The 25,105-nt window shown below is 34.9% G+C and overlaps 1 protein-coding gene across 5 annotated transcripts; it reads left to right on the top strand.

Annotated features, from left to right (window-relative positions):
* Window positions 1-999: 999 nt before the first annotated feature.
* Window positions 1,000-18,541, top strand: LOC106078846 (dynein axonemal heavy chain 6-like). 5 transcript variants are annotated; one of them, XM_056013656.1, is made up of 10 exons: window positions 1,000-1,018; window positions 4,849-4,942; window positions 5,702-5,828; window positions 7,197-7,283; window positions 8,629-8,722; window positions 10,191-10,344; window positions 11,558-11,721; window positions 12,372-12,478; window positions 14,039-14,148; window positions 18,381-18,541. In XM_056013656.1, exons 5-10 carry the CDS (start codon window positions 8,675-8,677, stop codon window positions 18,482-18,484), a joined length of 687 nt encoding a protein of 228 aa, XP_055869631.1. In that variant the 5' UTR covers window positions 1,000-1,018; window positions 4,849-4,942; window positions 5,702-5,828; window positions 7,197-7,283; window positions 8,629-8,674; the 3' UTR covers window positions 18,485-18,541. The 5 variants fall into 5 exon arrangements, with proteins under 5 accessions (XP_055869631.1, XP_055869629.1, XP_055869633.1 ...); XM_056013654.1 differs by lacking the exon at window positions 1,000-1,018 and adding an exon at window positions 1,037-1,144; XM_056013658.1 differs by lacking the exons at window positions 1,000-1,018; window positions 18,381-18,541 and adding exons at window positions 1,037-1,144; window positions 18,092-18,353.
* Window positions 18,542-25,105: the final 6,564 nt, after the last annotated feature.

Raw genomic sequence — 25,105 nt, 5'->3', positions numbered from 1 at the left:
ACAATTAGATCAATTATAAGACATCAGTTAGGCCAGGAGAGGCGCGGTGGCTGAGCGGTAAAGCGCTTGGCTTCCGAACCGGGAGTCCCAGATTCGAATCCTGGTGAAGACTGGGATTTTCAACTTTGGAATCCAACATTAGTTGGGGAAAAGTATAGGCGGCTGGTCGTTGTGCTGGCTATATATACATGACACCCTCGCTAACCGTAGGCATTTTTCTAGTATACATCTTAGTGTGAAGATGTGGTCGGTTGTGGATTTGTTGGGTCTGAAACCACATTGGTATATAGTCACCTAATATTTCTTCTGAATATTTTCCAAGTCTCTTAGTTATAAGCCTAGACAGTATCTTATAAGTCACATTTAGTAGAGAGATTCCTCTGTAATTACAGCACTTTAACTTGGATCCTTTTTTATTTTTTTGTGTATTGGGGTTATAAGAGCCGTTTCCCATTCTGTTGGTATTACTTCTTCTTCCCAAATTCTTTATATTAGTCAGTGTATTTAGGAATGTAAGTCTTTCCCTCCATATTTAATTAGTTCTGCTGTGATTTGGTCCTCTCCTGGTGCTTTGTGATTCTTCGTGGTCCTAATTATTTATGATGTTTCAATGAGTGTTGGAGGGTTCACTAAGGGATCTGGTCCCCCATTTGGCAGTTTATATTCTCCATTGTCTCCATCTTCAGTGGTATAAGGATCTCCTCAAAGTATTCAGCCCATCTCTCAATGACCCTGCTGTTTTCTGTAATGAGCTGACCATCTTTGTTCTCACACATGTGTGATCTAGCTTGAAATCCGTTCTTTTCATCTTTAATTTTCATATACATTCCTCTCATGTCTCCCTCCTTTGCTAGTTCCTTCTTGGACTTTGTAAACTAGGCCATCTACACAGCCCCAAAACATTGCTCTAGTTTTATTGACAACAATGACGAGAGAAAAGGGGGAGGAGCCAATTATTGATCGACCAAGTAGCTAAGGTCAAGCCGTTAATTAGGTCACGCAAACACTAAGCATGCTGGTACGTTGATGCTTTTTGTATGTGTGTGCGACAGACACTGAGCGTGCTCGAAAATACGTTGTTTTTTTTTCAACCAGGTGGCTTGGAGAAGGCAGAATATATCTAGATCTAGATTTAGATGTATAGGTAACACAGTTCACAAGCTAACATAGCTTTTTTCAGATAATTAGATCGATCTTATAATCTTACTAGACATATGTTACCCGCGACCCGCGGGTCTTTATTTGCGCATTACTGTCGATATAGTCACTGAGAGTGTTTTGTAAACAATTAAACGAAATAATAATGTAATAAGTAAAGCGAATGTGTCAATGTAAAAATAGTGTGAATGAAGCTATCAAATCAAAATAGCTAATAGGCTTAAATCCATTTTTTAAAATTAAAACATTTGCTTTTGAATAATCTAGTGGATTGGATTTAGATGTATGTTAAACGTAGCTAATGATCCTTTCACGTTATTTCTCTTTCGCTACGAAAATAAAATTAGTTTTGCGAAAATGGTTTACCCGAAGTCGATACATTCTTATCTATTAAAAACGAAAAGAGCGATAGCTTTGTTAAATAAATGGGATTATAAAGTGAACAATTAAACGAAATTATATTTAGTACGCGATTCATGAATGAATATAGATCTAGGCCTATCTCAACTTGGCTTTGCAGCTGTCGTAAACGAATGTAGCTTTAGAAAACCAAATTTGAATGTTTATTTGATCAAAATATGAAATGAATGGACTTTAATTAATCTGTTTATGTGTTAAAGTATAAAACTATCTGTTCGAAGAGAAGTTTTATCATCTTAGAGTTGAATTAGAGTTTTAGATCTAGGGATGGGATTATAAAGTAAACAATTAAACGAATTAATATTTAGTACGCGATTCATTACGGTATTGTCTAATGAAAGAATGTTCGTCAGGAAATCTGTAATCACAGATATAAGGAATTAATTAATGTAAAAAAATGCTTTTGAAACACAAAATTGAAGATTAATTTTATTATATAATGAAATCAATGGATCTTCTTTTGTATTTTCATGTGTCAAAGTAAAAAACTATCTGCGCAAAGTGTATTTCTTAAAATTAGATCTAGGTCTAAATCCTTTCTATCTTTTCTCATGTCAACATTGTAGACATGGCCTAGATCCATAAAATACTATAGCTGTAATAGAGTCGGACAACTTTATTTTTTTTGAGGGTCTTACATTTGTTTTAGGGCTACAATACATTCACTAAGGTCTAAGTTGGTACCCAAGGAACATTCCTGCCTAGTTTTATCAAGATTGGTCAAGCGGTTTTGATGTCTATAAGTAACATACATACATACATACCCCTCACATTCTACTTTATAATATAGATATTATATTAGACTGTCTAGTCTATCTAGATCTACCATCTAGATTAGACTAGATTCTAGATTGACTAGATTACTACCTAGATTACTTAATTTAAATTACTAGTCTAGGTTTAGATCTATTTTTCTATAGTGACAATAGTCTAGATTGTCTAGATCACTAACACTAGATCTAGAATTCACTAGATCTAGTAATCTAACCTGTTTCTATGAAAAGGATTTTTTTAAAAAATAAAATCATAGCATGATAGTAAAGGCAAAGGCTACTGTCTATAGAATGAGATCTAAGATCAAGATCTAATATAGATTTAGATCTACTCTAGGCCTTAGTCTTAGTAATTATTAGTAAATTAAGTAAAGTAATTACATCTAGATCTACATCAAATTCTTTAAATTCTAGAATATTCTACACCTAAAATAATATTACTGTTATAGATCTAGATCTAATCTAACCCTAGATTACTAAAAACAAAAGGTAATAGTTTAGATACGCAGATTTCTAGTCTCGTAAACTAATACCAAAAAAAGGCTGTAAGCTTTCATCAAGCCCTGGCTATAATACAAAAAACAGAAATGGAAAAGTGGTTTGAGTGCTGTGACAAGTCCCAAAAAGCCAGTGGAGTCTGGGAGCGCATGAGGCCCCCTGACGCACAGTGCAGGACAGGCCACTGTCCTGTTGGCTCATATTTCTCGCGGCTATGGCCAAATTTTGATTCACGGTGCTCCCGCTGCGGGGAAGAAGAGGAAACCGTGCCTCATATTCTGTTTGACTGCCCCAGACTTGCTGATCTCCGTCTCGACAGGTCTAGGAAACCCAAAATTCTCGACCTGTATGGCGACATTTATGCACTACGCAAGACAGCAGGGTTTCTGTCCAGGGCTTTTGCAAGAGAGGATTTGAGCCTCTCAAGCCCTCACTCTAATGGAGTTTGATGATGATGAATACCAAAAAAACAACTAAGCAATGAGCTAGCACCAGTGTTCAAAATACTTTTTTCAGGCATCTCTTAACCAGGGCAAAGTACCAAGGGACTTGAAAGAAGCTAATGTCACCCCCTATTTAAAAAGGAGAAAAATCTGACCCAGGAAACTACAGACCAGTATCACTTACCAGCATTACATGTTAAATCCTAGAACACATAACATGTAGCAACATCATAAACTTAACCACTTAGACAAACATAATGTCATAATGTCCTTACTCCATACCAACATGGCTTTATGAAATATAGATCATGTGAAACACAACTAATAGGAATAATTGATGATTTTTCCAAAAGGTTTAGATAACACTTAACAGTGAGCAAATAGATGCTATCTTACTAGTTTTTTCCAAAGCTTTTGACAAAGTTCACCACCATAGTTTGCTTAAAAAATCAAAATACTTTGGCATTGATGGTCCATTGCATCAGTGGATTAAAGATTTTCTGATAGGGAGAGAACAAACTGTAATAATAAATGGCTCTAAATCAACACCAATAACAGTAAACTCAGGTGTACCTCAAGGAACAGTCTTAGGTCCACTACTATTTTTAATTTACATAAATGATTTACCAAATTGTATTAGTTCAGGAACAAAAGTCAGATTATTCACAGACGATTGCATAATATATAGAACAATAAAAACAACACAAGTTACAGAAATTTTACAAAGAGAATTAGATGAATTACAGAAATGGGAATCAAATTGGAGCATGCCTTTCCACCCAGAAAAATGTCAGTTGTTAAGAGTAACAAAAAAAATAAAACAAATTAATTCCACTTATCTTATACATGGCCAACCAGTCACACAGACTAAAAAATGCAAAATGTCTAGGTGTTATAATAAATGAAAAACTATCATGGAATAATCCCCATATTGATGAAACTATCAAAAAATCAAACAAAGCATTAGGGTTTATTAAAAGAAATTTCTGTAAATCAAATAAGAACTTAAAACTAAAATGTTATTTAACCTTGGTTAGGCCAACAAAAACCCCCACTAAATTAGAGTATGAAACCTAAAACATAGTTTACAATAATGATATTGTTGTGTCTCTCTCCTTTGTTTCTTGATTGAAATTACAACAGCTGCCACCAATTGGGAGAACATTGCAACTCAGGTTCCAAATAGGGTTATACTTTATTGAGTCTAATGAGTTGACTACAAAATACTGTACAATTGGCAACACTAAATTTCTCCTAAATTTATACTGTACTGAACCTGTACTGGACTCTCTTCTTCTGAATTTGGACTGGATTCTACCGTACCAGACTTGTCTTGACTTTGCCACTCTCTCTCATAAAATAGGGTCTCTGAATGTCACCTGCCCTTTTTGGATGATCACATTTATCCCAAGGATGTTCTTCTTGGGGTGTGTCACACCAACGGTTTTCTAAAGTAATTCATTTCAAAATATTTTTTTTTTTAGAAAAAAAAATTGCTTATTCTCAATTCTTCTTATAAATAAGCTGTATCTATTTTTATTTTTATACATTTGTAGTGATAGTGACAGAAAGTGTGCATCGCTCAACATGGAAATGTTTTGTAAAGATCGTTACATCTCTTGGGAGACACTGGTCTATATAACAGCAGAGGTAGAATGTTGTGTGATATATTTAGTTTCTTTATAAAACTTTAAGCCAAAAATATTTATCTTTACTCTTCTAGGTTTTGTAATAAGCATGTAATTAGAGTAACTTTAAAGAGAATTATTGTGATAGTTTGAGATAACTGAATGAATAATTTAGTCATTGAAATTGACCAGGCTCGTTTGCCCACCTAGGTTCTTATCCATTCTCAAGCAGCTTCATGTGGGACCAAAGACCAGATTAGCATAAACAGGCGCAATTTACTGCTATATTATAATATACACACACTTACACTGGTTTTGTTCTGAAATACTTTAGTTTAGAAAATAATTCATTGTCATATAGTCTTTTTTACCTTGCTTTATTATGGCTTACAACATTGTAGCCATCAGTAAGTCTTGTGCTCTATGGACTACTTTCTTCTAGTTGTGCCACTTTTCTCTCTAAAAAGATACAGATTGTGGGCCGTTTCATTACAAGAGACTGAGATTTGGAACTTGCTTTTTGTTGAGTTCAGGAGAACCACATATGATTATGCTCAAGAAGAACATTAAAACCAGATCAAAACTTGAGTTTACTTTAACTCTTGCTTTATATATCTGTTCTTTTCTCCTATTACCTTGAGCCTACTGTTTGTTAGCAGCACTAATAAATCAAATGATTATTTTTATTCAAATAAATTAACAAAAAAAGGTGAGATGTTTGGAATTTAAGACTAAATTTGTTTTCATTACAACTAAAAGAGTAAAATTAATATTTATCTAGCTAAAATACTTGATGTTCAATCGAGAATCATAGCAGCTGACGGTGGGATGTCCAATTGATGATATTACTTATGAACTTGCTGAGGCTGTCCTGGATTGACAAACTGGATATTGAAAGAGTGTTAACAGTATGTACTATTATTAGTTCAAAGTAAAAATGGTAGTTTTCAATTCTTAGTACTTAATTTACTTACAGTCCATCACCCCTATTTAAGTATGGGCCACCAGCAATGGATTTCCATATTCCCATTTATTGGGCCATCCTTTTAATTCTTAGTAGGCCTTTCTGTTTCTAATATTGTTAGTGATCCTATCATTCCATAGTTTTTAGTATTACATGATAGTCTTTTAGTTCTTGTGATGCTTTAGTGTCTAGCTTTATATAGTAGTAGTTCTTAGCATGCAATAATACCTAACATAATAGATTGCTTTCTTTGTTCTTAATATGCCAAAGTTCTTAGTGTGACATTTATTGTCATAGTTCTGAACTTTGCTTAGTTTCTAGATTGCTGTTGTACGAGTGAGATTGTTTTGATGTAGCACTTCTGTACAACTTGTGGATACGAGTCTCTGTTGTACTGGAATGTTGACAATGACTAGACAAAAAAAATGCACCATTACTCAAAATAAAATTTTAAAAAAGGAAAAAAATAAACTAAGCCCTATTTGCATTTAAGAAATATGTAGAAATGTGTGATGCATATGTAGAATGTTACTATCTTCCCTGTTTAGAAGGACTAGTCTTAAAATATGCAAGTTTTGATAGACAAGGTAGCTAGTAGAATTATAGCTCTGTTAAGCTAATCATAGAAAAACCTGTAAAAAAAGAAACCTGTAGTATGGCCATTATTTTGTATTAAGCAAGATTAATTTTTTAATATATATCTATAAGCCTTGTGATAGTTTACAAAAATAGTATTCTTGAAAAAAGGAAGAAAAAAAATATCCATGACTTTAAATACACAAACAGAGTATATAGATTAACAATAACATTAAGATATACCAGTTGATTTCCCAGCATTGTTTTCAGTTATTTTAACTGCTTTAAAAAACATAAATACTATGACTCTAATAATACAGCCATGTAAAAGCCAAATGACTTAACTGTATACAATTTAGCTCTTTGGATATGAAGAGAGAATAACCCTTGAGGGATTATGGGCACAACATGGCTTAAATTGTGCTGATGTGCCAAAACCCCAAAAATATCAAATATCTGACTGTATTAAACATTGAAAAATTCTAAGTCATTGTTTTATTATTTACATCTTATGACATTTGAGTGAAACAAAATTGTTATAAGTCAGTCTTACATCTGGCTGAATGTGAAAACTACTACATTATTAAAAGCTTCTTATTTATAGAAAAACAACATAATAGTGCATACAATATTTTTTAAAATATCAAAAACCATGTGTTTTTTTTTTCAATAATATTAGATACGCTTAGTAGTAATTGACAAATTGATTGCAAAATATTGTTTCTTTATTCACTAGCCTGACGCCAAAGGTCGCACAAACTCTTTAACCATAGTGTTGATGCAAGAAACTGAAAGATTCAATAAGCTGCTTATAATAATCAAGGTACATGTTAATAAGATTTAAATATAGAATAATTAATGAGTATGTTTTATATTATTGTATACAAAGACCTTACTGATATTATAAAAGGTTTAATAAAATGTAAACGAAATCTGAAGTCTAGATTTATTTAACGAATAGTTCACGAGGCGAATTACAAGAAGATTGCTTATGATATGATATTGACACAGAATATGGATGGCTGCCTGGTCGTGAGGTTTGCGCGCTGGACTGTCGTTCGGATTTATCGATGGTCGAGGGTTCAAATCCTGCCCGCTCCCATCCCCCGTTGTCCTGCGGGAGGTTTGGACTAGGAAGTAAACTATCTTCAACTCTGAAGGAACATCCGAAACTTGTAAAACATTTTTTTTTACAAGTTCCCCTTTCAACTTTGCAATATTTATGGCATATGATGTCAAGGTCATCTATTTTGCTGGCCAAGGTTAACAAGCAGGGTATCATGTGGCCAGCACAATGACCTACCGCCTTTACTTTCCCCAACTAAAGTCAGAATTTGGATTAGAATTAAATTAAAATTAGAATTTGGTGGACTCAGGGGCGTCCTAAAAATCACAAAGCCAAGCACTTAACCACTCAGCCACCGCGCCCTCAATATCTCATGTAGTGAAATCAAAAATTCTTAACTGGCCATTTCTTGTAAAAGCAAGTTGGTAGCTCCATTCAATTTTCTAGGCTTTCAATGCATTCAACAACTTGAAAAAAATTACTCTGGGATCCTCGATACACTACAATGAATCTCCACCCTGGGACGAAAGCCCTCTTCCTACTATAAGGGACCATATTGAAAACATAAAAAGAAAATCTGACTACAGACCAACAGGAAATAGTGAACTGTTTTCTACAAACCAATTATCCTAGCAATCAATGGATCAGAGTTTACACGGACGGCTCACCATAAAGCCACCACAAATGGAGGAACTGGAATACTCATGGAATGACCAGATGGAGGAAAACTAGAAAAATCCATTGCAACTGGAGAGCTCTCTGACAGTCACAGAGCAGAAAGGGAAGCACTAGCACTAGCTGCTACCATGCTAGCAAATCATCCAAATTCCCCACACAGTCAGATTGTCTTTCTAACTGATGCGAAAACAACCCTCCAAAGCTTGCAAAACTCTGATTCCTCTTGTATTAAAAACCTCAGAACAGCACTTACAAAGCTCAACAACAACAGCAAAAAAACTGTTATTCAATGGATACCAGAATAGAAAATACCCAGCAATAACTGTTGGAATTCTCGTGATAATGGTGAAATGATAGTAAGTCAGAGCTTCATTTTAAGAGATAATTTGGTCAAGTTTTTTAAAATTTATTTTTACTCCTTTAGACATCATTAGAACAACTGAAAAAAAGCCATCAAAGGTTTCGTAGTGATGAGTCAGGAATTGGAGAATGTATACAATGCTTTTTTAAATAACCATGTAAGTAATTTATTGTTTACATTTAGAATGAACGTAGATCTATCTGTTAAATTTTAGTCTTATTTTTCCAGAAAAACTTCACACATTTTATTGGAAGCTTCAACTTAAAGTCAGCTTCTCTTACACAAATTTAGTTCAAAAAGAAGATAATAATGTCCAACCTGAATTCATCCTGTTACCCACTGGCTCATGTGAAACAGAGCATTAAAATTCTTTTAACTCATTGTTTTTCTTTTCCTTGCTGATTCAAGCAACCCTTTTCATTCTCAAATTGTTCTTGGAAAGAAAGATTATTTATGTTAATTTGTTCTAGCATATGGAATAAGAAATGTGTCTTTAGCCTTGTGTCTCTGAGTATTTATTATATTAGGTAATGTTATTGTACTTGCAAGCTACAGTTTAGTGTTTTAGGTATTACTACTACTTTGTTTTCTAGTGTTTTGTCTTGGAATTCCTCTAAATGTTTAGTGATATCCTAAGGTGCTAATTTAGTTTAATGTAAGTATCCATTTGTGTTATACCTCATAGCTCTATATTACATCTTTTAGATTCTTTATCTATCACATGTTGAAGGATCCTCCAAATTAAGATGCAATTTTGCATAGTGGTTTAAGGTGAAATAGAATTTTGTTGTGATATTACTGTCTGATTTGCAAACATTTATGATAAACTATAGTCTTTTGTTTGATTTCTTGATTATGTCAATATGGGAATTTCAAGATACTGGTAGCTTTTCATTTATTTAGGTATTTTGAGTTTCTAGTCATCACTCTTCATTCAATGTATCATAACATTAAACATTCATCAAGTCAATATATGAATTGATGTAGTGGTGTTTCTTGTTTGACATAATTGATTAACTGTGTCAGGGGGCCAGGACAGATAAGGCAAGGCTTTAAAATACAACCTGACACATGTATGGATCAACTTTCCATTCATTATGTTTTTTCTAACAAAATCATTGTTGTGTAAATTATATGACTTACTCATTTTCAATAGATTTTTCATTTGGTTAGGGTTATTTCTTTCTGTTTGTAAAGCACAAGTTTCTTGCTTTATAGCAAGCTTCTTGAATTATAGAATTCCTTTTGTGGATCAGGGGGAGATAATGGGTTGCCTTCAGGCACTCAGCAAACACAAGTCTGGTCAAGTTTGGAATAAAACTCAGGCCCCCCCCCCCTCCCCCTCCTCTCGATGGGTTGCCACGGAATTCTTGTTACTCAGCCACACATCTCACATATTATAACAAAAAAGAAAAATAGAACTTCAATGAAAATAAATTATTAGAACTTCAATGAAAATAAATTATGGACTATCTTAAATCAACTGTGCTTACTAATGGTTTAAACTAATCCGAGTTTTTCAAATCACTAATGTGTTTTATGTAACAATAATAATCAAATAGTTTTAACGATATGTTTAGAAGCACTTTAGTATATTTGATACACATTTTGATACACATTTTCAGGTCCCAGAATTATGGGCCAGAAACGCTTATCCTTCGTTAAAGTCTTTAGCATCTTGGGTTAAAGACCTGATAATGAGATGTTGTTTTATTGACAATTGGATCAATAATGGACCTCCTAAGTCTTTTTGGTTGTCTGGCTTCTTCTTTCCACAAGGTTTGTAATTTTGTTGGGAAGTTGTAGATCTAAATGTCAGATACTTACAATATCTTTTCACAAAGTTTTATGTGTCCTATAAACATCATGAAAATGTGTTTGAAAATAAATTACTGTGCTACCTGTTTTTTTCGGAGTATTATTTATGTTTCTTAAGCTGTAACGTAACATGATTGGGTATGACTTTATTGCCCTATATTAAAGGATGAGTTTTGATCTTCCCATTTATGATCACCTTGATTTAAGGCAACTGCAGATGATTGCTGTTACAAAGTTAAAGTGTCAAAACCATGTCAGGAATATAAAAAGTACTTTTTTGAAAAACTAATAGCATTACTTATTTTGAATCAATAATCTAATTAATCTTTAACAGAGCTAGACTAATAATAATAAAGTTGTGCAATCGGAAATACTTTAATTAGTTGTTTTTGTTTATTGCCACTTTAATGCTAATAGCTTGCTCAGTGCACTATGGTCCAATAAGTTTCTGTTGGGGAAGGGGTTGAATCTGGGAGAAAGTTTTGGTGCTGCCCTTTCAAAACCAATTTATTTTTTTTTAAAAAGTAAGAAAGTTGCTTGATTCTGTATTTGAAATGGAGGTCTCAAGTATCTAGGATGAAAGGCTAATGTACTAGTCACTGAGCTGATCAAGTATTGATAAAAAATAGAAGGTTTTACAGTCTTAAAAAAAATGTGTCACCTTATTCTCTACACAAGGCTTATCTCACTTAGCTTAGTACATTAGGACTAATAATGAGAAGGCTTGTATTTGAGTCTCAAGGAGGAGTGCAGTATTTCACTTGGCTAGGCTGTCCTAGCTGTGACCTACATATTTTGCCACACCCAATGCAGACATAATTGTTGTAGACATTGCTGTGATCCGTTTAGGTTCTCTTTCAGTAGTGTACGTCTGTCCTCTGTAGATTTCCTTTAGATCTCAAATTATGTTTCCTTCCTGCCTTTGTAACAGACCTACTGCTGTCTTGTTCACACTAAGCCTGCTGTCTGGTAATTAACTATTTGCTTGATTTTGTGATTGATTCATGTGTGTCATCAACAATCAATAATTGTGCTCATTTTCAATTTGGTTTAAGAATGGGAAGTGGAAGAAAAATGTGTAAAAGATTCCACTTGTACTTAAGCATTTTTTTTAAAAACAGTAAAAAAAAAAAATCAAAACTTATTGAAGACTATATCTTCTATTTATTTACAGGTTTCTTGACTGGAACTCTTCAAAATTTTGCTAGAAAGTACAACCAGCCTATTGATCATCTCTCATTCAAGTTCATTCTCCTGCCATATTCTAGAGAAGAAGCACTAGTTATGGAGCAGTTGCGTACAGTTAAAAAGGGCGAAACAATACCTATGGATCAAAATGTAAACTCTTAGTTAAAATCAAATTATTTCTCTAATAAATCAATATTTATTTTTAAAACAATGGTTAAATCAGTTTACGAAATCAAAATATAGAACTTCAAAATTAAAAACACTAACAAATGATCAGACTTGATATGGAAATATAGGAAGTATAAAAAGAATTTCACTTGATTCAATGAAATTATTTCCCATTAATTAAAAAAAAAAATTAGAGAAATTTAATTAAACTTTTGTTGTTTTCTCCTCCTCGTCCTCTGTCAGATTTCAATTTTATCATAACATAATGAGGAACCTAAATGCTTCACAGGGGTGTGGTGGTCAAATGGTTAAGGGCTTGGCATCCGAACCTGAGGGCCAGAGTTCGAATGTCAGTGAAGGCTGTGATCTTGAATTTCAGGATTTTTAGGGCACCCCTGGAACACCCAACTCTGGGGAAAGTAAAGGCCGTTGGTTGTTGTGCTGGCCACATAACACCCTGCTCGTTAACCGTTGGCTTAGAAACAGATGACCATAACATCGTCTGCCCGTGTAGAAAACATGGTCGGAGAAGGGGAAACTTTTACTTTACTTAAATGTTTCCCAAACATGTTTAATTTAAAAAAAAAACAGCATATCTAGTAAACTTATATTTCAATCCTATCTATTTTCAGTTGGATGTTCCTGATGATGGAGTGCTTGTATATGGACTCTATATGGATGGTTTTGCCTGGGATCACATGACTGTTGGTGACCAATTGAAAGGCCAGATGCAGGCAAAGTAAGAGCTCATAAAAAAAGGCCACATTGGCATTAATGTTTGCAACACGATCTTATTAATATTGTATACAACTTTCATTCAGCTACATATCATCTAGCTAAATGAACCAATACTTAAATACTCTTAGATAGTACAACATAGGGCAAACTAATAGCCTGTAAAGCCACAAACTTGACATGTATTGCAGTGTGTGTCTTGTAATGGATATAACAAACAAAATGTATTTTAATTAATATCTACTTTTTCATTGTATTCAATATTTAACTGTAACTCCTTCCTCCTTTCTTCTGTCTTCTACTGACTGAATAGAAGCCATCTGTCTTCTACTGACTGAATACAAGCCATCTAACTTCTACTGACTGAATAGGAGCCATCTGTCTTTTACGGACTGAATAGAAGCCATCTGTCTTCTACTGACTGAATAGAAGCCATCTAACTTCTACTGACTGAATAGAAGCCATCTGTCTTCTACTGACTGAATAGAAGTCAACTTACTTCTACTGACTGAATAGAAGCCATCTAACTTCTACTGACTGAATAGAAGCCATCTGTCTTCTACTGACTGAATAAAAGTCATCTGTTTTCTACTGACTGAAGTCATCTTACTTCTACTGACTGAAGTCATCTTACTTCTACTGACTGAATAGAAGCCATCTAACTTCTACTCACTGAATAGAAGCCATCTGTCTTCTATTAACTGAATAGAAGTCATCTTACTTCTACTGACTGAATAGAAGCCATCTAACTTCTACTGACTGAATAGAAGTTATCTGTCTTCTATTGACTGAATAGAAGTCATCTGTTTTCTACTGACTGAATAAAGCCATCTAACTTTTACTGACTGAATAAAAGTCATCTGTCTTCTACTGACTGAATAGAAGCCATCTGTCTTCTACTGACTGAATAGAAGCCATCTGTCTTCTACTGACTGAATAGAATTTGTCTGTCTTTACTGACTGAACTGAAGTCATCTCTCAGTGCTCGTTGAAGTTCAAAAAGCAAGTTTGAAAACATGTTTCAACTATAAAAAAAATGACTGACAAAATGGAAGATCCAAAATAATGCAAACAAATATTGTTAGACTTAGAGAAAGTGATGACAGAAATGAAACCAAGAGTGTCCTAGTCTCGTCACAATTTATGTGAACATGACTCTTATACACACTACAAAAAATTCAGCCTGAAGAAAAAAAAATAAAATTAACTCAACTACATAGGACAATGTAATTTAGAAATGCATTCCCTGGAAGATGAAAATCTGAACCAGCGAAACAGACCCAAGTAGAATAGTTCTAAAAAATGTTGTTCAGATCTGTGCTTTTCTTCATAAGAAACTGGCCTCAAGCTAACCTTATAAAAGTGTAAAAAGAACTAAGCAGTTTGAAACATGTAGGACTATTTATGACCTCCATCAATTGACCGTAATATAAAAAAAAAGAAACAACTTTCTGTTTTGATAGTCATATTGAGGGGAACAAATCAGAAAAAAAGAAATTACTGCTTTCATTATTTCTATACAAATTGAGTCATCTTTAATTCTTTGTTTCTAAATGATATCCAGTTTGCCTGTAATGCACATGGATCCTCGCCTAGACTATGAACCAGATTTATCTCTCTATCCAGCGCCACTCTACAAAACTGCTGCAAGAGCTGGCACACTTTCCACTACAGGTAACAAGTTAACAAATTTCTTTACAGCTGGGATCAATGTTCTCACAAAACACTTTCTATCTTTTGTTAACTCCTACCATAGCTTTCATGGGCATGTCTGGTTAAGTCTTGCTACAGCTCTCACAGGTTTATTTTCTCCAAGACCTAACTTGTTTACTTTAAGATCTAGCTCTCACTTGTTTCTTCTTTGTATATCTCTCACTGATTTACTCTGTATATAGATATTGTTAAGGCTTCCGCACGGTATTGATTCTTTGAAATATAACTAGTGTAGATCTACGTCTGCCTGGAAGTAACACTGAACTCAAACTACACCGGCGAAAGGCCGAAACAATCAAAATATGTAGTCGACGCTGATGTTGTTCTACAAATATATTTAATAATCAAGAAGGGAATTGTCTGATGTCAGCTATGTCCGTAAATCCGTATATCTATGTTACTGCTCTACACGAAGCGTCTTCTTTTTAGCGTCACTTGGAGCGTTCTTGTTTTTTAAAGATCTGTCACGTCACTTGTCACTAAGTAAAACTTTCCCCTTATTCCCGAAACAAATAACTAAATCCTAATCATGTCATAACAATATACAACATTTTTTTCTGTTCATAACAAGATTGGTTAAATATCAAGATAGATTTTTGTGTTCAATAGTTTCTGTAGCTAGTACAATTAGTCTTTCTGTGAATAAGAAGAGGATTCCTGAATTTCTCAATCATTTCTGTGTTGAGAACATCCTCATTTGCACAGCTATTCATTCAAAAATTCATTTAGGAAATGGACTAAAGTCATGCCTACTACATACCCAGCCCAGCAGAGTTTGGACATTTTTTTTTAAAGTATGGACACTGTTGATTTGAGATGTAAAGGATCTTACTATTACATGTGAAATTTTTCTTAGGAGGCACAGATCAAAAAAGAGTTCAGCTATTGAATGTGTCAAGACTATAGAGACCATGGCTTATAAAAGTGAGGGAAGAACTGTGGACTTTCAGCTTTGTTGATGCTGAGTCCTCACCTTGGTCCTCCTTGTTCTTGAAGTCTACCAAATGCTGCACTAGCATGTGTAACACAAGTTTGTTTAATCATCTATATTAGCATATATTGTTACAGTGCTCCCCAACTGGACACATTATTGCATGTTGACTCTTTGTTTTAATACATTGTGGGTGTTCCTTTAGAAATGGAGATTGTTACCTCTTAGCTCATTCCTCCTGCATGACGGCCAGCTGGCAGGCTTTGAACTTGGGACTAGGTTGATGACAATCCAAAGTGCATACTGCTCAACCTATCAATCAATGACCTGACATCAGGTAGTTTATGGTCATAGTATTTCTGGTTCCATGCCTACTGTGTTTGTGAAGCCAAAATGTGTGCAGGGATAAGATCTGCTTCATTTGAGGCATTCAGGGTGCAAGCATCAGTCCATAGCAAATCTCTAATGCAGACATATTTTAGTCTTCAGTCTCTGTGTGTTGAATAGACCTGCATCAGAGAGATATAAGATGTCATAGTATTACTATAAGGCTTCTAGCCGTGTTGTTTGTGTTTTAGGAACTCTCAGATTTATTCATTGGTTTCATCAAATCAATAATGGTGTTTGCATTTTGGCTGTGCTAGTCACAGTATATAGAGTGCATGTGATCTTTCTAGTGGTTTTCCAGTGTAAAGATTGTATTTGAGGTTTTTGATAAGTTCCTGTTTGCTTTCTGTTGTTTTTTTTTAGCTTTAGTACATCCATTGATTTAACATGATTGGTTTCCTGAAGCTGTCCATTTTCTTTACAGCTTAGTTTTAATATATGTCCAGATCTCAGCTCAGTACATAGTTTTTGTGATTGCCTGACAATAGTTAGGTATAGATCTATTTGATGCCACTGCTTGGGATACATTCAAGGGAACTGAAAAAGTGTATATGTTATGATTATAAAGTAAGGTAAAGTTCATCTTTCAGACCTTGTGGTCTATAGGGCAGATAATGTAAAGGTCATCTGTTTCTGTGGCCTATGGGTGTCATGTGGCCAGCACAACAACCAACTGCCTTTACTTTTTCCCAACTAATGTCAGGTACCCATTAGAGCTGGGTGGACTCAGAGGCACCAGAAGATCCCAAAAAATTAAAATGTCTTCACCAGGTTTCGAACCCTGGACCCCAGTCATCCACCGTGCCTCCTATGTTATGATTATGAGCTGAGCGTATTTCTAATAGCAATATGCCATTACTTCTATAAAATGGCCGATGACATGTTTGCCCAGAAAATGACAATCAGATTATGTATTTCAATACTGGTATAGTAGGCTTATCTGGTTTCTTTGTTTGTTTAAGTTTAAGTTTGATTAGAAGCTTTCTTTGATGTAGTATGGTTTGGACCAACTGTACTTTATAGAAAGCTAGACATGTTTCCTATTCTTTCCTATATGTTGACTGAAACAAGAGATGTACTATTTTGAGAAATGATGTTAACAAAATGCTAAAAATAAGAAACTTAAAAAAAAAATCAACCATTTAGTAGTAGAAATTACTGAATTTAAAATTATGATCAGGCTTCAGTGCCTGCTTTGAGCATTTATTTTTTAATTGCTTGCATTTAATGTCTAATTTTTTATGTTCTTATTTCATCATAATTAATTTTATTTTACACTTTTTTTTTCTGATTTTAAATAATAAGCATAAAGTTATATTTATATATTATAATAGAAGGCTAAAATAGACAATAATTTATTAGGGTTAATGACGAAATGTGTTCACATTGACATTTCTAAGATTACCTTTGACCATTCAATAGATTGGTTTTTAATATTAAGTAGATTTAAAAAGTGTTTTATTTGTGTAAGATTGCAGCATACAAAACAGATTGGCTGACATCTAGGGGTGTTTTTGTGTTTTAGAATATTGTTATTACTGATTCATGTAGGGGTAATTGTGTGTGCAATCAGCTGACACTGATAGCACAGGCCAGAACTCGGTGAGTGGTCTACTGTGATGAGGGATGACACTTCAAGAATGATCTGTATTCTGAATACTACATATGCAATTCATGATGATAGTCTTATGATCATCAATCACTTTCTAGAAGGTCTTTGAGAAGCCTATATTAAGAACAAAGGTGTCAATCTAGAGGATTCATGATGATAGTCTTATGATCATCAATCACTTTCTAGAAGGTCTTTGAGAAGCCTATATTAAGAACAAAGGTGTCAATCTAGATGATTCATGATGATAGTCTTATGATCATCAATCACTTTCTAGAAGGTCTTTGAGAAGCCTATATTAAGAACAAAGGTGTCAATCTAGAGGATTCATGATGATAGTCTTATGATCATCAATCACTTTCTAGAAGGTCTTTGAGAAGCCTATATTAAGAACAAAGGTGTCAATCTAGATGATTCATGATGATAGTCTTATGATCATCAATCACTTTCTAGAAGGTCTTTGAGAAGCCTATATTAAGAACAAAGGTGTCAATCTAGAGGATTCATGATGATAGTCTTATGATCATCAATCACTTTCTAGAAGGTCTTTGAGAAGCCTATATTAAGAACAAAGGTGTCAATCTAGATGATTCATGATGATAGTCTTATGATCATCAATCACTTTCTAGAAGGTCTTTGAGAAGCCTATATTAAGAACAAAGGTGTCAGTCTAGAGGATTCATGATTGAGGGTCTCACGATTCATTGTGAAGGCAATAGGAAACAGTTCAATCCAGGAGGAGGTGGAAAGGCCTGTAGAGTTTGGTACAGATGTATAGAGGCTTAGACTGCAGTACACTTATTGTTCAGTATTCAGTATTGGCTGTGTATTTATTAGACAATAAAGTTTTTACATTATTTGGAGCCTGAGTTGTGAATTTCTTTAAGTTGGTTATGTTGTGTTGGCAGAAATCCTGGATAGAGTCGTTATAATATTATATATCCTTTTTTTTTGTGTCATTCCTTTGGAACTAGCAGCTGCCAGGTGAGGGGCTTCTTTGTGGATGACAAGATCTCCTAACCAAGACCATAGCTTCAGGCTTTGATTTAATAACCCTATAGATGTAGTTTTATAATAACAGGCAGTAATATTCTTTATGCAATGATGTTAGGAGCCTCTGCCCTGGTCTATTATATTCACATTTTTAGAGAAAATTAAAAAATAAAAGGTTTTTTTTAGCTGCTGCACCCTAGGTGTATAGTTTGATCTATAAATATTTGAACTCCACTGTTTTGACTTTGCTTTCCTTGTTTGTTTCTTTGGCAGGACATTCTACTAACTTTGTTGTAACTGTCCACCTTCCTTCAAGCAACACACAAGATTACTGGATAGCCAAAGGTGCAGCACTCTTATGTCAAATTTCTGATTAATTTTGCTTACAGATAAGTTGTAAAGCATTTAACAATAAAAACAATGTCCATTACAAATGGTTCTCTAGTTATTACTTTGTGTTTGTTCTCCTGTTTGTTTGTTTGTAGGCTCACACAATGTTATATATGTTAGTGAGCAACTTTCTTCTCTGATGACTATCTAGAACATGTTGTGTTCATATCACTAAAATAAAGTCTTTAACTACTTGAAGATAATTATATTTTTTACCACTATAAAAATGAAGTAAAAAATTCTTTATAAAAATTTCTATTTAGTCATAATAAAATACAATTTTTATACATTGAGCTTCTCTTGACACATGAAAGAAAATAATATGAGACTATGTTTCTATACAGTTGAAATTATATGATCCAGGCATTCAAATCCACTCTCATTCAGTCAGAATCACATTGAATAGTTAAGCAATAAATTATTCTCAAGGTCCGCAAAGTTGTAATTGTTGGAAGTGGTAATGGATATAAGCAATCCACTACCTATATCTGCTTCCTAATGGCATATATCTCAAATAGCCTTTGACAACCAGTCTAATTCATGTGTGGCTCATATATTTGAGTCCGGTGGAAGTTGGTTTGGTTCTTAGTGGGGTATAATACCATGCCCCCAACTGTAGAAAATCAACTGATTATGGGTGTGATACTAAATGTATAGAGCAATGAGTACTGGTCATTTAAAGTATAAATATTTATTGTACTCTGGTCATTCAAAGTATAATAAATAAATATTTATATCTATTTATATTCAACTTGAAGGAGATGACACAGAAGTCGACTCTTTGATAATATTATTATAGACTGCACAAACTAGTAAGCTTCAGGCAGATGGGGCTTGTTAGCCTTGGTGAACAGGATACTGTAGAGAGACTTGAATTGATGCATTCATGACTACATAACTTATTGTATTTAAAGGCTGGTATACTATAAATATAATAGAAATATGGAGTGTCCCGGCTTGGCCTCCGGTCTTTGCATAAAAGAAAGTGTAGGCTATCATGGTTCCAGTTAAAAATCTTACCTTTCCTAATTTTTATATTGAGGATTAACAAAACTCCCACGGATGCCAGGAAAGGTTTGAACCCGGGATTTTCGAGACACATATCACTAGACAATATCCCACGACCAGGCAGCCATCCGTAGTTTCATAGCTCACACTATGCACAATAATAAATGTGATATATTATTTATTGCATATGTATGTTTGTGTTTCACATATGTTGGCTTGAGCATGTTTGTTTATTAAGTGGAACATTTTTTAAATGGTTAATTTAATTTCATTAATTTATGGACTATCCAGTTATATATAGGCCTGCTACATTCAGTGAGGTCTTGTCTTCAGTTGTTTGCCTTTATCGGTGCCAATAGAAAATCCTGTTACCTATATCATCCTTACCCAAAATAATTTTTTCAATTAAATCTACCTTTTAAAAGTTTCTTAGCTTTTACAGACATTTTAGCCTAAAAGTCTTTTGGAAATAGAAATCAATGGATCTAATTTAATGCGCTTGGCAGAGCTCGAAAATAATATAGGGGGGAGTGAAGCTTGATCCTAATAAAATGACCATATGTCCATGCGACCCAAAAAAAAATTAATGCTACATTACCAATACCAGGCAAGGTTGACTCATTCAGCTGCACAGTCATAGAATATGTCAGCGTGTGTGTGTGTGTACTATATTGTTATGAACTGTTTTGTCATTCGTGTGTGAAAAGCCTTAGTGTTCTAAATAAGGTTATTACCATTGTGTTATTCCACTGCAATGTCTATGTCAGTGATGATAAAAATGTAAAAAAAAAAAAAAGGGACACGAAAGGTCATCTGTCGTAATCGAGAAGTACATAGAAATCTAACTTATAGAGCGCTGGTTGTAAGTATGTATGTGTTCCGTGTGTGAATCTTATTCGTATTTGCATCTATATTATTATGGTTACAGTAGTTACTTGAGGTGGTCAGTTCTAGACAAACAATTTTCATTTGATTGGGTCGATAAAAATTATCTTACATATTACAAACGTTACTTCAAAAAAGGAAGATAATTACGTCATATCAATCTAGTCAATCTAGTACCAAGTGACTGCAGTCAAACCCGCAACGTGTCATACAGCCCAAAAGTATCTCCGTGCTTCTACACAGCCATCGCGTGTGTCCATTAGCGCACGAGTTTCTCGTCAAAATAATGTCAACATTGGCAAGACTGCACTGGGTCGGAAATAATAATAATAATAATAATTTTATTTATAAAGCGCTGTACCAAGTGACTGCAGTCAAACCCGCAACGTGTCATACAGCCCAAAAGTATCTCCGTGCTTCTACACAGCCATCGCGTGTGTCCATTAGCGCACGAGTTTCTCGTCAAAATAATGTCAACATTGGCAAGACTGCACTGGGTCGGAAATAATAATAATAATAATAATTTTATTTATAAAGCGCTGTTAACAAACAAAATGTAGGCCGTGAACTGAAAAAGCACGCAGACCGTAGCTTTTGAGGGAGAAACGTGGCACCACTAAAAGTCCATTGAGCGCAGGGCTCTCTGGGGGACATATGGAGTAATCAGTTCGCTAAGGTACAAGGGCATCTCACTGTTATAAATACACTGATGACAAAGTGTGGCGAAATTGTAATCGATTCTCGCTTTCACGGGAAGCCAATGGAGCGTGCGCAAGAGCGTAGGAAAGTAATTCAAGACATTATAATAGGTTAATGAAGGCCTGCTGACCACTGTAAAAAAAATATATTATGGCAATACCATTATGTCCTCAGTACTTGCAAAGTCCTTCATTCAGAGAACAATACCAGGAAAAAGAAGAGGCAGACAGAGAAAGCGATTAGAAAACAAACATAAAAGGATGGGAGGGGCTTGTCTTTGAAAGGATAGACAGGGATGGAGGAAGACGGTTGAGCGATCGTGAGTGGTGCCCAACGGGCTAACAAACCAAGGGATAGGTTGAGGTCAATAAAGGCGCCACGACAAATGGTGCAGAGACAGCTGGTTCAATGACACCGAGTTAATTCCAGATCCCCCTGACCTTTAAGGTGGCGCCTCGGTAGAAATGTTAGTGGAAGCAGATAGGCGAACATCGGGTAGTGAGCCTCGCTTCTGTCCGTTTTTTTTTTTTTTTTTAATGTCTTTGTAACATTGTTTTTTTTTTTTTTTGTTTTTTTTATAGGTTTTTTTTTTTAAATGTCTTTGTAACATTGTTTGTTTGTTTTTTTTTGTTTTTGTTTTTTTGGTGCTTTTTAAAAATATTATTTTTATGTTTTTGTTATGTTTTTTTTTCAATGTTTTCCAGTGCCTAAAGAGAGAATCTTTAGTCACCTCCAGCCCATTGTACAAATATTCGTGCCCCTAATGCTATCTTCAATTTATTTTAAATACAGTTTTGTAGAAACAAAGGGAGGATACTAGAATCAAAGCATACCAAACGACGAGAGAGAGGAAGAGAAACACAAAGAGAGAAAGAAAAAATTAGAGATGTTGACATTGTGTTGATGTGTATGTGTTTGTATGTAGAGTTATTTCCCTTGGTAAGAAACCTCCTATTGTTGTGCGTGTTATGTAAGAGTGTGTTATTAAAACAGTGTTTCTCAAACTTTTTTGTCTGGCGGCACAGTAAAAAAAAAAAAACTACAACAGTTTCGCGGCACACCACGAAGAGCAACAGTTGTTTTATAATAAAAAGAAAAAAAGATTTTACCTGTTTTTAAGTAATATATTTAATGTTAAGGGTGTGCCTGTTTTTTTAGAGCAAATGTGATCTAATCGAGGCTCCAGAGTCGACAAACAAACTCACATTTCATCGTCTATTGTAAGAAGTCTCTCTCTTTTCTTAGACTTGATTTCAGTCAGTGCTCAAAATCCAAACTCACAAAACCATGAAGATGCAAATGAAGAATTATTTTTATTGCTTTTAAACTGATTGCAGGATATAACTTGTTGATTGAAATCTAAAACACATCCAGGCTTTTCTCGGCAAAACTTGACTTAAGAACGGCATCGTTGCTTTAAATCAATGAGCTTCTCTGCTTCTTCAGTTGTCAAATTTGTAGCTTCATTGTTTCCAAATGGATAACTGACCCATCCATATTCATTACTTCCAACTGTTGAAAATTAATGCCACAATGCTGATTGCAAGTGTCCAGAATTTCGGGGGTGATTTCTTTAGTTGAAGCACATTCATTGTAAGTAGGAAAGCAGTCGAAGACTCCTTTCGAGATTTTACTTTGTCACAAAGACAATTTTTCACCAAATGATTCAGTTTGAAGATGCAGTGATGATGGTTTCCGATGGTCCTTGAATTTAATTTGTCAAATAAATCAGAGAGAAACGTCACATTAACCACCAGATCTCGTCATGAATAGAAAATCCAACTTGAAATCAATCCCTTTTCTGGCAGCTTTAGGTAGTTCGTAAGTGTCTTAGCTTGTTTATTTTGTTGAGCCCTGATGTTTTCAAAAGTATTTCTTCGGTTGCGCTTTTACAGCTGGATATTTAGTTTCCAAGTGTCTCTTCAATTTGCTTGAAACAAGCGTCTTATTCGACAGAGTTGCATTGCAGATCAGAAAGAATGGCAATGGTTCAGAAGATATGAAACCATATCTGGTGTAATCTTCTTTGTACCTTCGTTTGGTTCCTTGCTTTTCATTTAACGCTTTCGCAGTTTCATTCTTGCTAACGTATTTCTCCATGGATAACAATGAATAAGGCTTATTATTAATTTGTTATTATTAGCATACACCTAACCAATTTACTTGAAACACATCGCTTATTATTATCGTTACCAATTCGAGAACTGCTGTGCGTCTGCTAAGGCGGCCAACATTTTATTCATTATAATAATATATGTATAGTGGACAATTCCATAGCCTGAATAGCTAACACCCCTTTCCGTCGTAATGGAAAGATCCACTACTACTACTGGTCATTGCAAGTGGAGATGTCATCGCAACGTAAAATCAAAATTTAATAGTAGGCAGACCTGTGTAACGCTGCACGTGTGGCGTTCTAAAAACTCCCGCGGCACACCTGCAAATCTTCGGCGGCACACTAATTTGCCGCGGCACACAGTTTGAGAAACATTGGTGTAAAGAAAGGACAGTTGAGTCCAGGACAGCAAGAGAAAAACTGTGCAGTACCTTGAGAGTCCTCGAAGATGTAGCTGTACGAGCTAGAGAGACTTGTAGGGATTAGTTAGGCAGTTCTGTTGTGAAGAAAAGCATTTCAGTTAGTGTAGCCAATTGTGTTTATTGGCTGTTGTTGATGTAATTTGTCATTAAACCGCCACTTTGTTTATTGAAGCTCTTGTAGTCAAGTTGTTTTAGATGTGTTGTGTTGTTGGCAGTGTTTGCAGAAGGCCTGATAGAGAAGATCGTAACAATATAAACACACACATACACAATCCATATTAAGGCCACCAAGTGAAAAACAAATAAGCGAAAAGTTTCGCTAAATACTCAGAACGTGCGAAGTGTTTGGGAAACATTGCACTAGAGACACAATAGCGCTGACTTTGATCTAGGTTTTCCTTCAGTGGACAGTGACTTGAAATTCCCATCTCTTAAAAATTAATATATGAACAAGAAAACATAAAAAAATACTTTTTGAAAAAAAAAAACTACAAAACTTTTTGACCAAACAGACAGAGTTGATATAAGCTTTGTACAAAAAAAAATGGGGGGGGGGGGTATTTGAAAATCCCCACGGCCCCCCCCCCCACTTGAGAAAGCACCCAAATTGGTGTGTTTTTTACATAAAAAAAATATTACGCAAAATACTGAGGCCTCAAAAGAGGAGAGGTCAAGCCCTGGCCCCCCCAACGATAGAAAATTCCTATCTACGCCCCTGGTGGCTGCCTGTTCGAGTGGTATGCACTTCAATGCTCGTCGTCAATGACGTCATCCCCCCGACGTCACGCATGAGGTTTGGCCTGGAATGAATGATCTTCATTTCAAAAGAAGTGTCCGAAACTTTAAAAAAAAAACCACATCACTTACACAATAGACCTGTTTTTTACAAAGCGTATACCAACTCTTGTCTGTAAAAAGTTTGAACATGTCATTTCACCCATTCTCATTCTTGGATCAAGTTGAGTGAATCTTTTGCACAATTATTCCTTGGCGAAGAAAATACATGAATCAATAACAACAAAATTAACAAATTTGTACTGGGGCGTGGTGGCTGATTGGCTAAGCGCTTGGCTTCCAAACCTTGGGTCCTGGGTCCGAATCTTGGTGAAGACTGGGATGTTGAATTTCGGTCCACCCAAATCTAATGGTGACCTGACTTAATTTGGGAAAGTAAAGGCGGTTGGTCATTGTGCTGGCCTCATGACACCCTGCTCGTTAAGTGTTGGCCATAGAAACAGATGACCTTAACATCATCAGCCCCATAGATCGCAAGGTCTGAAAGGGAAAATTTCCTTTTACAATATTGAAATTTATAGTTGCGAATGTGGAGTTCTTCCCCATACCATAGAAAAGCTTTTTAAAAAGTATTTTCATATTTTGCCTTTTTTATGTTCCTATTCTTGTCCAGATAGTGTATCCAGTACTTCTGAAAGACTTTTTTGTTCCAGGTAATTTGCATTGCTGACGAGGAGCAAGAT

This window comes from Biomphalaria glabrata, chromosome 16 (genome assembly GCF_947242115.1).
Source record: "Biomphalaria glabrata chromosome 16, xgBioGlab47.1, whole genome shotgun sequence".
Taxonomy (NCBI): Eukaryota; Metazoa; Mollusca; class Gastropoda; family Planorbidae; genus Biomphalaria; species Biomphalaria glabrata.
The sequence above is the reverse complement of the archived record's forward strand: the minus strand, read 5'-3'. Positions and strand labels throughout refer to the sequence as shown.